This window comes from Esox lucius, chromosome 17, assembly GCF_011004845.1.
Source record: "Esox lucius isolate fEsoLuc1 chromosome 17, fEsoLuc1.pri, whole genome shotgun sequence".
Lineage (NCBI taxonomy): Eukaryota > Metazoa > Chordata > Actinopteri > Esociformes > Esocidae > Esox > Esox lucius.
Genome location: NC_047585.1, coordinates 28,696,063 through 28,710,742, shown reverse-complemented (window position 1 = coordinate 28,710,742; position 14,680 = coordinate 28,696,063). Strand labels below are relative to the sequence as shown.

At 39.7% G+C, this 14,680-nt stretch overlaps 2 protein-coding genes across 2 annotated transcripts; one reads left to right on the top strand and one right to left on the bottom strand.

The window, feature by feature from the left end:
* Nucleotides 1-108: 108 nt before the first annotated feature.
* emc3 (ER membrane protein complex subunit 3) lies at nt 109-5,105 on the bottom strand. The gene is made up of 9 exons (XM_010881563.3): nt 4,984-5,105; nt 4,227-4,383; nt 4,036-4,093; nt 3,855-3,948; nt 3,220-3,324; nt 2,830-2,911; nt 2,632-2,711; nt 1,250-1,332; nt 109-1,163 (listed from the first exon to the last, which is right to left on the bottom strand). The coding sequence occupies exons 2-9, from the start codon at nt 4,379-4,381 to the stop codon at nt 1,035-1,037; spliced, it is 786 nt and encodes a 261-aa protein (XP_010879865.1). The 5' UTR covers nt 4,382-4,383; nt 4,984-5,105; the 3' UTR covers nt 109-1,034.
* Nucleotides 5,106-12,684: 7,579 nt separating this feature from the next.
* LOC105017173 (probable protein BRICK1) lies at nt 12,685-14,314 on the top strand. Its single transcript, XM_010881564.3, has 3 exons — nt 12,685-12,832; nt 13,803-13,885; nt 13,994-14,314. Exons 1-3 carry the CDS (start codon nt 12,715-12,717, stop codon nt 14,018-14,020), a joined length of 228 nt encoding a protein of 75 aa, XP_010879866.1. The 5' UTR covers nt 12,685-12,714; the 3' UTR covers nt 14,021-14,314.
* Nucleotides 14,315-14,680: the final 366 nt, after the last annotated feature.

Sequence of the window (14,680 nt, the reverse complement as noted above, 5' to 3'; positions counted from 1 at the left end):
TGTCAGGTAAGTACTGTAATTACGGCCAGTGTACACTGCCATTTTACAGATTAAAGTGCCATTACAACTGGGATCCACATCTGGAAGGGAATAACTTTTTACACAACGATTTGTCAAAACAGTCTTTATACAAAACACAAGGAAATGTTACAAAATAAATTGAAATAAATAAAATGATACAGTAGATTTCTTGCACCCAATTCCTAGATTCACCAAATATCACAAATCTGATAATGCTGCACACAACTGAGAGGGGAATGATGCAATGTTGTTAAGTTGCCTTACATTTCTCAAGTTCTTCTGTTAACTTAGATCAGTCTCATTATCTCAGAGGAATTCCTGATGACCTGTCCTTTACATCATGTGTAACCCAACTAAGCTTAACAACAGGGTTTTACTCAGCAGCTTAGGCCTACCATGTTTTTAGTGAACCGTTACACCATTTATTTAAAAAGATCAACATGGAAATACATTATCAAACTAGTGTCATAATCCTTGATTTTAAATGCATTATTCACATGGTCGGTTATTCAATTCATTGAACATGACTAGTTATGTTCTTAAAAATAAAATAAAAAGCTCACAAATAACAAACAAGTATAAATAAAATAAAAACTGATGGCAGGAAGGTGTAATCTCATAAAACAAAAAACAAGATTTGAAAAAAGTGGTGGTACAAAACACATTGACCTTGTATGCTCATTGACATGTTGTTTAGATTTTAACAGTAAAACATTTCAAAAAATTTCTCATTCCTATACTATCTTTTTCTCATACATTTTACATACTTGAATCTTCAAATTTCAATACATTAATTGATCTTGGTACTTTAATGTTTTATGTTAATCTAATATTAATTTCTACATTGGAATGGACAGTGATGGCACTGAAATTAATGTCAAAATCAGACCTCCATTTAATTCCAAAGCTCAGCTTATTCCAATTTCTAAATAATGTTCCAGAGGAACTCCAAATCAGGAATTGTAAAACTCAATTTCTGCCCTGCAGCAGATTCTTTGCAGTAAAACTAGCAATCAGAAGATACCCGTTGGTAACTCCCTGCTGAACATTCCATCCAAGTCTAGTTCCCTACTCATCAGCTCTTCCTCAACACTCTCCAGCGCCCACTGGTGGTCCGTTAGCTCAAGTGCCTCCCACTCAGCCTAAAAAGAGAAAAAAAAACTTTGTAAGGCAATGCTGACTCAAAGGAGAGTAGGTAAATATGTAATCCAAGAGTAGACACCTTTACCTTAAAGGCTTTGTTGGTGTCTGCAGGCATGGCCATGGCAGCACCACTCATCTGCTCTTGCATGATCCTAGACTGGTCTGCGCCTGCGTGAGTCACGATTTGGTTATTGAGCAGATGCCATTTTCCACAGTAATTAGTGTTACCACATTGGTTACTTCATATCATTTTGGTGACAAAACTAATAAAATGGAGGCCTGCCACTTGAACATAGTCCACATGCTCCATACACTTTGCTGACATTTATCCATTATTTAGTAAGTCACTAGAGAAACAATGTTATTCTGCAAAGGCAACCTGACCAAAGGCATTCAAATAAAAGACAGTAAACAGAACAAATACTGTAAAAATACATCTACAAATAAACCTTAAATTATAATGCAGTGGGACACATACAGACAGGAATAGGGGATAGAGCAGGTGCAGTGGTCAGATTGCAGCTTGCTTATTTTATTTTTAAAGGAGTAAGGTGAGACATGGGTGGCGTTGAGCTTTATGGTCTTTGGGAACTCATTGTGGTCATTGGCAGAAGTGAAATGAAATGAGTGTCGACCAAAGAAGTATAGGCTTTAGGAGTGACCACAGTGCAGGTTACTATCATAGTGCCAGGTGTTAAGTAGTGAGCTGAGGTAGAGAAGGTATTTACTTGAAATTGGGGGTCAATAAACCAGAGTTTAAAGGTCATAGTAATGTGTAGAAGGAGACAGGTCACAAAGAAGATGACTGAGTGATAAATGACATTAAGCTTTTTACCAGTAGGCCTAAAGATTATGTTGCCATAGGGGCTGGTTATTTGTTAGTCTACAGTGTGCGCAAGATGCCTTATTGCGGAACAAAAAAACAATTCTAGATTTTAGAAAGCAGGTGGGTAAAATGGGTATTAAACAGGAGTTAGCAGTCAAGCCTTAAACCAAGATATTTGTAGGTGTTGCCATAATCCAATTCAGCCCCATTCAGGGAGATGATGTAGGAGGACAAGCAGGTTGTGGAAGACTTGGATTTAAAAAACAACTTTTTTTTTTTGTATTAAGGAGTAGATGGAGGTCCGCAAAGGCATGTTGGATGTTGAAAGGTGGACAACAGTGCACATTGAGGGGCCAGTTGTGTACAAGATAGTGTTGTCGACATAAAAGATGATAGGAATGACACTAAATGGTGGCTGAATTACTTATCAAATCAAGGCACAGACTAGGCCACCAAAAGTCTGGTTTCTCAAAGTGGTGTTGTTTGCCTCATATCAGGCCAATATAATGATATGTTCATTGCTTTTGATAATTAGTACTGCTGTAAGTTGTTTACAAACTACATCACAGCTAGTTTACAGAAACACATTCAGCATCAATGAGCTTTGTAAGACTGAATCATGAAGCTTGATAAAAGATTACCATTGTCTTGTCCTAGAATTAAGGAGTACATGCTTCGCAGCCCAAACACATTCAGGAAATACCACGATGCTGAGCTCACCCTTAAAACAAAAATGCAAGTGAGGTTTCAATCAATGCTTACAGTAGCACTCAGAAACAATACATCATAACATTCACAGAACACTGATCATTTCGACAGTATCTATTAAACCAACTAACCAGGAAGCATCAAGTGAGAGTAACTCGATTCCTTGTTGCAACATGGGCTTGAAGCGCAGGGTCAAAGGAAAAGGAACCTTAGCTGTATGGAACAAGAAAAGAGTTGAGAACATGATTAGTGTAGTGGGTGTGGCTTCTCTTTGACCTTTTACCCCAAAGAACCTCCGGTGCATAAGACGTCAAAGCTTCTGCCCATGTGCAGGTCCCTTTATGTACAAGTACAGTACAACCAAATGTAGTTAGCATCTAACCAGAAGTGCAAATAGAGGGCAGAAAATGTAAAAGTATATGTATATTAGGAGTGGAATGTGTAGATGTACTATAAAAAGCTTTGATTAATACTCCTCCAAACAGCCCAGTCTCAGTGTAAGCCAGGAAGAAGCTACTTACTTGTGACAAAGCCAGAGAAGGTCCAGTTGATCCAGCCTCCAATGAGGATCATGGGAAGCACATTAGTCACATTGCCTTTCATCATGTCTGTCAGCATGCTGGGGTCTGGACAAAGAAACAGTTAGCACAGCAGCGTTGCAGAGTGCCCCTGATAACAGACAGCAGCGTTGCAGAGTGCCCCTGATAACAGACAGCAGCGTCTTGAACCCATTATTTTAGAGTGGGCACCAATGTGGTAGTGGTCCACAAATTGAGCAACTTCAAATTCTACAAAATACCTGAAACATGTTCATGCAGTCTAAAGGCATAATCACTACTCCTAATCTTGCATTTTGCTCAATGCACCTTAGGAGGAACCACTTACAATAGGGAGCAGTTGTGGGGTGGTTACTCTTAACATGATTGTCAGTTTGCTCCCACTGTAAAATGTTGCATTCAGGTCTATTCACAGGTAACTATAAAAAGACAAAACCTTCTGTGTGCTACTTCCAGATATTAAATAAAATACTTATTACATTTCAAGCTGACATGCAGCAATAACAGTGCACAATCAACAACATGTTCCATGTCAAGGGTCAGTACAGTGACACAGTTCTATACGTTTAAGTAAGTAGGCGTGTTGGCAAGATCCTTACCTGTCATTGGGGAGGGGGGGACAACCTTCCTTTTGGTCTTTTTGAAGAATCCATCTTCTTGATTATTGAAGTAAAACTTCCTCATCAAGAAAGACTGAAAATAAGGAAGTCTTAGTTGTGGCAAAACTAGCAGAAAAAAACTACAAGTGGTGTGTTACGGTAAATCCAACATGGATCTCACCTGTTTCGGAATGTATTTTCCATTCTCTCTGAGGATTCTGCTCCTAATGAGAACCTGGCTGAATATTTAAAAGTAAAGTAAAAAACGAATGGTTAGATATCAACTTGAGTCAGTTCATCAGAGCGCACAATCACTTCATTAATTGTCAATTATGTCAGCCTACCATGGATACATAGTACCAATAACCTTACCTGTCGGACACCTGCTCTAATGTCAACTTCTTGTCACTCTGAAGCAGAATGGATACATAATGACGTATCACCCCAACAAGGAAAGTGATAAAGACAATGGGCAAGACAACCCAAAGTCTGATATTTGAGTCCAAGAGAAGCTCCGGTTCAGCCATTTCTAGTAAAATTAAAGGACAGAACGAGGAGAGCAGGCATTGGAAAAACGTCAGATGAAAACATCTAAGAGACAAAAAGACTCATATCAACACATAGCTAGTTTAGATATAATAAGTAAATGAAGGGAACATGAATTTGGGGTTCTAACAAACCTGACTGTGTTACAACTTATAGTACTTATTAGTTTCGTTCGATAACTAACTAGTAAATACAAATAGCATTTGCGCTTGAAAAATAAACAACACCAGCAAGTTAGCGGTAGATGCTGCTGCTGTTACTACTACTACTACTACTACTACTAATAATAATAATAATACTAATAATTGTCAGTTTACGGTACAGTGGCTATCAATTTGGGCCCAACTATAGCTATTACTATACGTGCGAATAGACATGATCTAGCTAACTATTATCTACTGTCTCGCCCGCTGATGACGAAAACAGAGCTGACTAACTTAGCCTAGACGAGATGAGGAGGTTGAAGAATGCTAGCTAGCTATTTAGCCAATAAAATCACAGATTACTCGGAGGAGCTTTATAATGTTAATACACAATAGAAATGGTTCGGGGAAAACGCTACAGTATTCAATATGCATCTTACCAAAGGCAGTCCGTTCAACAAAAATATGCTTGTCCTGGTTACAGAACTTACTGAGGCGATGCTATGCTAACATAGGCAGATTACTAGCTCGCTGGTCCAGCATCCATTTATGAAGAGACGGCATCAGCGTCTTGTGAGCAACATTAAAGAAACACTTCCGGTTCGCGAAAATCTTGAATCTTTCAAAATAAAAGAGACCAACGAATTACTTAAAAACGGAGATAAATTGAGTTTATGAATTGTTTGAGAACATGTACATCTTAAAACATTGACAACAATTCAAATATGATCATATTTAAGAGTAATTTCGATTAAAAGTGGGTGTTAAAACACGTTCCAAGGGTAAAATTCAGACAATGCCAATGACAGAATATGGAATACATATTGCCTCATAACTCATGGGGAACGGTGTGCTACATCTAGCAACACAATATTTCCACACCCTCTTTTTCCACAATGTAACTTAATGGATATGAAATACATATTGACTCATACATAAAAAACTATTCTATACACCACAGTGAATGTATTGTAGGAAATATATAGGCGACTAAATAGAGTGTTTATGTGCAAAAGAAAACAAGGGGCACTGTGTATTTGCAATTGTTGCTGGCATTTTACTCCACCCATACCATTGGCCACACTCCAAATTGCTGAATAGCCTTTAGATCCATTATTCCTTTTGTTAATGGAGGTGATTATCACCACTTGGTGATTACCTAACAATTCAGCCAATGTCTAATGTTGTTGTCAATGACATATATTAACTGGTCATTAGCCTGTTGTACTACCTTTAGAGATGTAGATGAGTCTAAAAGACCATTTACAGTTTTATACCTTTTAGAATAGCAAACATTTTTTACAAATCATATCATAACCAATTTCCAACTATTACATACTAGAATAAGTTCAACTTCATCAACTCTATTAGATGGATATATTTTATTGCAACTACATTCCAGCCTTAGCTTAATTTGAGAGAAAAATATGTATTTGTCCTTATTTTGAAAAATACATGTTTTAATTGAGACGTATGAAGGCTTGTATTGTACAGTGAGGAAAAAAAATTGTTGATCCCCTGCTGATTTTGTACAAAAGACACCTGTCCACAGAAGCAATCAATCAATCAGATTCCAAACTCTCCACCATGGCCAAGACCAAAGAGTTGTCCAAGGATGTCAGGGACAAGATTGTAGACCTACACAAGGCTGGAATGGGCTACAAGACCATCACCAAGCAGCTTGGTGGGGAAGGTGACAACAGTTGGTGCGATTATTCGCAAATGGAAGAAACACAAAATAACTGTCAATTTCCCTTGGTCTGGGGCTCCATGCAAGATATCACCTCATGGAGTTACAATGATCATGAGAATGGTGAGGAATCAGCCCAGAACTACAAGAGAGGATCTTGTCAATGATCTCAAGGTAGCTGGGACCATGGTCACCAAGAAAACAATTAGTAACACATTACGCTGTGAAGGACTGAAATCCTGCAGTGCCCGCAAGGTCCCCCTGCTCAAGAAAGCACATGTACAGAACCGTCTGAAGTTTGCCAATGAACATCTGAATGATTCAGAGGAAAACTGGGTGAAAGTGTTGTGGTCAGATGAGACCAAAATCAAGCTCTTTGGCATCAACTCAACTTGCCGTGTTTGGAGGAGGAGGAATGTTGCCTATGACCCCAAGCACACCATCCCCACGTCAAACATGGAGGTGGAAACCTTATGTTTGGGGGATGTTTTTCTGCTAAGGGGACAGGACAACTTCACCGCATCAAAGGGACGATGGACGGGGCCATGTACCCTCAAATCTTGGATGAGAACCTCCTTCTCTCAGCCAGGGCATTGAAAATGGGTCTTGGCTGGGTATTCCAGCATGCCAATGACCCAAAACACATGGCCAAGGCAACAAAAGAGTGGCTCAAGAAGAAGCACATTAAGGTCCTGGAGTGGCCGAGCCTGTCTCCAGACCTTAATCCCATAGAAAATCTGTGAGCTGAAGGTCTGAGTTGCCAAATGTCAGCCTCGAAACCTTAATGACTTGGAGAAGATCTGCAAAGAGGAGTTTGAGCCCCAGCACAACAAGGTCTAGTTGTATCGATTACCTGTATTTCCTTAAACAAAGTGTCCTTGATCAGGGTAGCCATAATTGGCGTCTCAAAATCATTGCTCAAATGAATCTTTTCGGCCACTGCACATAGGACCCGGAAGGCCCTGGACGTCTCCCATCCATATGTCACATCCAGATCCCATGCTTGGGTTTCATACTCCAGGGCCAGTAGTTCTTGGTAATTGCCAGGGCGATGGATGGGCTGGCTTCAAGATTGTTACCAGGAATGATCAGACACACTATGACTGGGACGAGGCCTCTGGGTAACACCTCCCCACGAACATCTGCCATCAGATGTGAAACTCTTGCTCCAGGAGTGGACATTAAGCCAAAAGTGATGGTAGATCGACCAGTGGAATCAGCCTGATTTGGCATGGGGACAATGTTATCCACTAAGGCACGGAGATGAGAATTACCAATGACCAGGACAAATTATAAAGAAAGAAAGTTAGAGATTTATCCCAATAATTACGTTTTATATATATATATATATATATATATATATATATATATTCTTTTTTTTTTTTTATATTTGCCCATCCTAAAACCTTCATAGTAAATTCTGAATGTGGGCTGTTAGGTTTTATCTAAATACAACTAATATGGGGCATTACAACTCCAAACTTACATCAAACAACATGCAATATAAAAGATGATGTACTAAATCATAACAGGATAGGGTACACAGTACATATAGTTAATCCAACCAGTTACTCAACTTTCTACCCAAGTTGATCTCCTTCCGTCCTGGCTGTCTTAGTGTTTATGATGCTTAGGATGGGCATTGTATTACGAATGTGGCCAATTCTTTGCAGTCATGACATTCCTGTCATGACTGAAGAGTCAATATTATTTATTATTATCTAGAACGAGAACATGTGCTTGGAGATAAATATATTACAGGACTGCACAATGTTGGTCCTGGAAGGGCAAAACACTTTTCTGTTTTGTTTCTTAGAAGAAGTTAGCACTCAGACCAACTCAACTGTACTCAGATGGTATCCCCGCTCAAAATAAGTCAGTAATATGAGAATGAAGACCTGGGTTTTTTCCCTAGGCGACCAACATTCAGGGCAGACATATGCTATAAATTTATTAACATAGAGATGTCCATGGTGCTTTAAAGACCTCTCTGGGAATTTTGCTATGAATACTTTTTAAGAGTTTTATTGTAAATAATCTAAATAAGCCAATAAGGAGAAGCTGTGTGTATTGATTTTCTGTCTTAACATTTGGCTATAAAAATCATTCAATAAATGAGAATTTTGCTCAGGCAAATGAAATTAACAACATATGCATACCAACATGAATCAAACAGCAAAACCAACAAATTGAGAAGAAATTGCCAACCTGATGAAGAAACGAAGCCTCTTAAAAAAATGTAACAGTGATTCAGTACAAATGTAAGCTGATCCAAGCAGAGTCCAAAAAAGGACTGTCTGCAAATGGGGTTGGTCCTAAAAACCTGGTTATATATTACAGGCGGTGTGTTTGGGATCATTGTCATGCTGAAATCATCTTCAATGCCCTTGCTTATGGAAAGAGGTTTTCACTCAAAATCTCACGATACATGGCCCCATTCATTCTTTCCTTTACACTGATCAATCGTCCTGGTCCCTTTGCAGAAAAACAGCCCAAAGCATGATGTTTCCACCCCCATGATTCACAGTAGGTATGGTGTCCTTTGGATGCAACTCAGCATTCTTTCTCCTCTAAATACGAGTTGAGTTTTTACCAAAAAGTTATATTTTGGTTTCATCTGACCATATGACATTCTCCCAATCCTCTTCTGGATCATCCACATGCTCTCTAGCAAACCTCAGATGGGCCTGGACATGTACTGGTTCAAGCAGGGGGACACATCTGGCACTGCAGAATTTGAGTCCCTGGCGGCGTAATGTGTTACTGATGGTAGCCTTTGTTACTTCGGTCCCAGCTCTCTGCAGGTCATTCACTAGGTCCCCCCGTGTTGTTCTGGGATTTTTGCTCACCGTTCTTGTGATCATTTTGACCCCACGGGGTGAGATCTTGCGTGGCGCCCCGGATCGAGGGAGATTATCAGTGGTCTTGTATGTCTTCCATTTTCTTATAATTGCTCCCACAGTTGATTTCTTCTTCCCAGCCTGGTGCAGGTCTACAATTTTGTTTCTGGTGTCCTTTGACAGCTCTTTGGTCTTGGCCATAGTTAAGTTTGGAGTGTGACTGTTTTAGGTTGTGGACAGGTGTCTTTTATACTGAAAACAAGTTCAAACAGGTGCCATTAATACAGATAACGAGTGGAGGACAGAGGAGCCTCTTAAAGAATATGTTACAGGTCTGTGAGAGCCAGAAATATTGCTTGTTTTTAGGAGACCAAAAACTTATTTTACAGAGGAATTTACCAATAAATTCATTAAAAATCCTACAATGTGGTTTCTGGATTTCTTTTTCTCATTCTGTCTCTCATAGTTGAAGTGTACCTATGATGAAAATTACAGGCCTCTCTCATCTTTTTAAGTGGGAAAACTTGCACAATTGGTGGCTGACTAAATACTTTTTTGCCCAACTGTAATTACATGTTGGTGTTTTCAGTAGTAAAAACATTTGGTACTGTTCTGATGGAGCTAAAAACTGGAACAAAAACAAAATTTCTTACAGAGAAAGTATGCAAACATACCCTTTCTTTTCAGTATCACATTCACACATTAAACATTTATTTTATATTTTTACAGATAAAATCCTACATCTACATCTCTAAAGGTGATACAGCAGGCTAATGGACAGTTAATATAAGTAATTGACAACTACATTAGATCATTGGCTGAATTGTTAAGTAATCACCAAGTGGTGATAATCACCTCCATTAACAAAAGGAGTAATGGATCTAAAGGCTATTCAACAATTTGGAATGTGGCCAATGGGGTGGGCGGAGTAAAACACCAGCAACAATTGCAAATACACAGTGCCCCTTGATTTCTTTGCATATAATTATTCTACCCACTCTCCTGAACATTTCCTACAGTACATTTTTACAATATACACTAAGCAAAGTGTCAAAATTGATACATTTAATATTATTAAAATCGCGTTTTACCGCAGACTTCTATTTTGAAGGCAAAATCCGAAAACCGGAAGTCTTACTGTTGCTACGGAATCTCTAATGTTGCCAGCATCACGCTAATAGAGACAGCAAAAGAAGCACGGTTAGCATCGACAAAGCAAATTATATGAACAACGTGCAACAGTGAGGGAAATATATAGTGCCATCTGCCGGTGATGAATTAAATATCAGGCTGACCAGTTTATCCAGACCAAGAGAGTCCAAATCGCTTATGTCAGTTTATGAATTGTTTTGTTATAATTAGGTTATTCATAAAACCATTTGCGGGTTTAAAATATTACTAAAAATCTCCCCCAAAGACGGCTCGTTGGATTGTGCAATAAGCATTAGCCTTAAATGGAGATGTAAGAAAAGGTCAACTTAAAAAAAACAGTGTCAGATATTTATCAAATAATATGCATTTGTATCAGAATCAGAAAGAGTTTTATTGCCAAGCACGTTTCACAACAAACCAGGAATTTGTTCTGGCGGTTGGTGCAACAATGAATACAAAAGGTACAAGGAACAAGTAGAAACAAATAAGAACAGTGGACTGAGCATAAAATTAGTAGATTGTGCATTCATAAATTACTAAAAAAATAACTAAAAAGTATATGTAAGGTGCAAGATTTTGTCCAGTTGAGGGTTGTGTGTGTATGTTGGGAGAGGGCTATAGCCAATTTGGTTCCACAGGCATGTTCATGAGGCCTACTGCTGTAGGAAAGAAAGGCCTCAGCCTTCTACCAGAGGGGAGAGTACTGAATAGTCAATTTCTGAGGTGAGAGGGATCAGCCTCAGTCATTGCTGCTCGCCTCTGCGTCCTGGAGGTGAGTAGGTCATGTAGAGATGACACGTTGAAGCCAATCACCCTCTCTGCAGAGTGGATGATACGCTGTAGCCTGCCCTTGTCTGGCAGTGGCTGCAGCGTACCAGACGGTGATGGAGGATGTCAGGATGGACTCTATGATGGCAGTTCAGAAATGCACCATCATAGTTGGCAGTTTGAACTTTTTCAGCATGTCGCAGGAAGTACATCCTCAGCTGTTCTTTCTTTGTAAGAGATGTGATGTTCAGCACCCACTTGAGGTCCTGGGCAATGGTGGTGCCCAGAAAGCAAAAGGACTCCACAGAGTTGACTGGGGAGTCGCACAGGGGAATCAGGGAAGGGCAGCTGGGCTTCTCCTGAAGTCCACTATCATCTCCACGGTCTTCAGGGCGTTGACCTCCAAGTTTTTTTGACACCAGATGATCAATCTCCCACCTGTAGGCAGACTTGTCTCCATCAGAATTAAGTCAGATGAGGGTGGTGTCATCGGCAAACTTCAGGAGCTTGACAGAGTGGTGACTGGAGGTGTAGCTGTTGGTGTACAGGGAGAAGAGTAGGGGGACAGGACGCAGCCTTGGGGGGAACCACTGCTGATGGTCAGGGGGTCAGACAGGTCCTTCCCAAGCATCACAAGGTTCCCTTCTGTTGGACAGGAAGGCTATGATCCACCTGCATGCGGACTCTGGCATTCCCAGTTGAAATAGCTTGTCCTGGAGCAAAGCAGGAATTATGGTGTTGAATGTGGAACTGAAGTCCACAAACAGGATTCTGGCATAGGTTCCAGGAGAGTCTAGATGCTGGAGGATGAAGTGAAGAGCCGTGTTGACCGCGTCGTCCACAGACCTGTTGGCTCTGTAGGCAAACTGCAGTGGGTCTAGTAGAGGGTCAGTGATGGTCTTAAGCGTATGACAGTACAAGGCGCTCAAATTTCTTCATGAAACCAATGTCTTGCATACATCTGTGCGTGGTGGTTTTTGAAGCACTGACTCCAGCTGCAGTCCACTCTTTGTGAATCTGCCCTACATTTTTGAATGGGTTTTGTTTCACAATCCTCTCCAGGGTGCGGTTATCCCTATTGCTTGTACACTTTTTTCTACTACATCTTTTCCTTCCCTTTGCCTCTCTATTAATGTGCTTGGACACAGAGCTCTGTGAACAGCCAGCCTCTTTAGCAATTACTTCTTTAGTCAATGGTCATCTTTTGGACAGCTGTCAAGTCAGCAGTCTTCCCCATGATTGTGTAGCCTACAGAACTAGACTGACATACCATTTAAAAGCCTTTGCAGGTGTTATGAGTTAATTAGCTGATTAGAGTGTGGCACCAGGTGTCTTCAATATTGAACCTTTTCACAATATTCTAATTTTCTGAGATACTGAATTTGGGGTTTTCATTAGTTGTCAGTTATAATCATCAAAAGTAAAAGAAATAAACACTTGAAATATATCAGTCTGTGTGGAATGAATGTATACATTATACCAGTTTCACTTATTGAATGGAATTACTGATATAAATCAACTTTTTGATGATATTCAAATTATATGACCAGCACCTGTATATCGACATTTTCCTCATGTACATTCAAAACCCTGTACTTTCACATTTCTTAATGTAGGGAACCTTTATGTTGAAGGCAAAACGTAAATACTTATTTTCTGACAACTATCGCCACCTGCTGGTCACTTAGTGGCGGTGACACAACTTCCCCAAAACAGATAAAATGGCCGGCCAAGAAGATCCTGTGCAGAGGGAGATCCACCAAGACTGGGCAAACCGAGAATATATTGAAGTTATCACGAGCAGTATCAAGAAAATTGCTGATTTTCTAAATTCCTTCGGTATGTAATTAACGAAGATGACTTAGCCGCACCAAAAAGGATGTCAATGTTAAGTCCTTAATCCTAGCTAGGTAGTTACCCTCTATACTCTAGTTAGCCCTTCGTGGCTGACGCGCTAACTTGGTTTTATCTAATAAATATATCAATAATGCAATGTATTATCTAATTACTTAAATATCATTTGGGGGTGAAATGAACTTAAAATGAATGTCGAATAGCGCTAACTTCTGATGGCTACCTACTGTACAATACTGTACTGTACCTACTGAGCTAGCTTTTTGACAGGATTTATGGGGTAAAGTACTTCATAAACTTGTCTCCTGGTCCCAAAGTCAAAGCTTTGGTGTACGGGCTCATATAGCACATATTTTTGCATTCAGAATTCAAACCACCCAGTGTAGAAGTTACGCTACGAAGGTCGTGGTATGTGGCCTATACCACTGCTGTTCTTGCATTGCGGAGTGCCAGGGCATAGCGTTTAGCTGTGGTATATTGACAATATATCACTAATCCCTGTGATGCCTTATTGCTCCTATGTGATGTCATACTCTTGGTAGGCAGGCTGTTATAAAAACAGTGGTTTTAAGTCCTGAATCCTGGTTGGCTGATAGTCGTTTCCCATGGGTATGCCATCACATCACTCTTTACTGCTCTTATTGAGGTGGGAACTGGTTTATAAGAGCAATACGGCATCTTTGGGCTTTGTGGTATACTGTCAGTGTACCATGGCTAAGTGCTGTGTCCAGGCACTTTGCAATGGGTCTTGCTTAAGAACAGACATGATATATTGGCCAAATATGTCATTGCTTAAATGCCACAAACCTCTGAAATGCCTTGTATTGTTATTACAACAGTTAGCAACACAATACAACAGTAAAAGTGATGTGACATCATACATGTTAATGCAAAATGCACTTGTTTTTTTGACCCAAGGAAAAACCTTTCGTTGGTTGTATTTTGTTTGTTTTAGATATGTCCTGCCGGTCTCGTTTGGCCACTCTGAATGAAAAGTTGACCGCCTTAGAAAGGAGAATTGAGTACATTGAAGCAAGGGTAAGTGCAATTGTATTGCTATTCAAATTAATATTTTCCTAGATTGCATACCCTTTACTGAAATGAAGGTCATCATGTTGTCTTCTCTAAACGTCTTTCAATGTGTAGGTCACAAAAGGAGAGACATTAACCTGAACCTAGGTATCCCATACTCTATGGGCCCGTGCACTGGGTGGTGCAGTTCTGAGGATTGACAACATTTGTGTTCATTTCCATCTGTCGTTTTTGTTTGTTTTTAACAGTTTTTTTTAAACAGTTTTGTATTTGGTCTGTGTGACCGCAAAAAACCCTTTTTGCACAGTATTCTAGGACCATGGTTAATGGAGAGTGAATGTAATATCCCACGCTGTGTTACAGTGGCTTCATCACATGGTATCTTGTTGTATGTTATTATCGGTTAACATAACTAATATATTAAAAAAAAAATTTGTTACCAGATTAATTGAAAAGTGAATAATGTGAATTTCTGTCTCACCCACATTTTAAGCATATGCATTGCAGAGATGGCTTTCCTCTGTATTGGCCAGGATGATCTGAGCATGGTGCAGGTTAGAAGCCTCTACTGATCAAAAAGCAGTTTTAGCATGGGAATATATATTGAAACCATTCACCAATGTTATTTAGTCAGGAGGGTGGGGACATTCAACTTCATCCGATATGGTTTGGCTTAAAAATACACAAACTGCTTCTCCGATAGATTCCTGATATAGGGGATGTTATGTCAACATCTAAAAGTGGTGTGCCGAACTGCCTATTAAAGTCACTACTTTGATATAAAGTTGTTTATATCAAAGT

Excerpts from the sequence above, each read along its gene's own strand:
- emc3 (XM_010881563.3), bottom strand. The coding sequence starts at position 4,381 with ATGGCTGAACCGGAGCTTCTCTTGGACTCAAATATCAGACTTTGGGTT. Across the intron at positions 1,333-2,631 it reads AATTCTAGGACAAGACAATG|GCGCAGACCAGTCTAGGATC; the intron begins GTAATCTTTTAT and ends TGACTCACGCAG. Across the intron at positions 1,164-1,249 it reads ACACCAACAAAGCCTTTAAG|GCTGAGTGGGAGGCACTTGA; the intron begins GTAAAGGTGTCT and ends TTCTCTTTTTAG.
- LOC105017173 (XM_010881564.3), top strand. The coding sequence starts at position 12,715 with ATGGCCGGCCAAGAAGATCCTGTGCAGAGGGAGATCCACCAAGACTGG. Across the intron at positions 12,833-13,802 it reads TGATTTTCTAAATTCCTTCG|ATATGTCCTGCCGGTCTCGT; the intron begins GTATGTAATTAA and ends TGTTTGTTTTAG. Across the intron at positions 13,886-13,993 it reads TTGAGTACATTGAAGCAAGG|GTCACAAAAGGAGAGACATT; the intron begins GTAAGTGCAATT and ends TTCAATGTGTAG.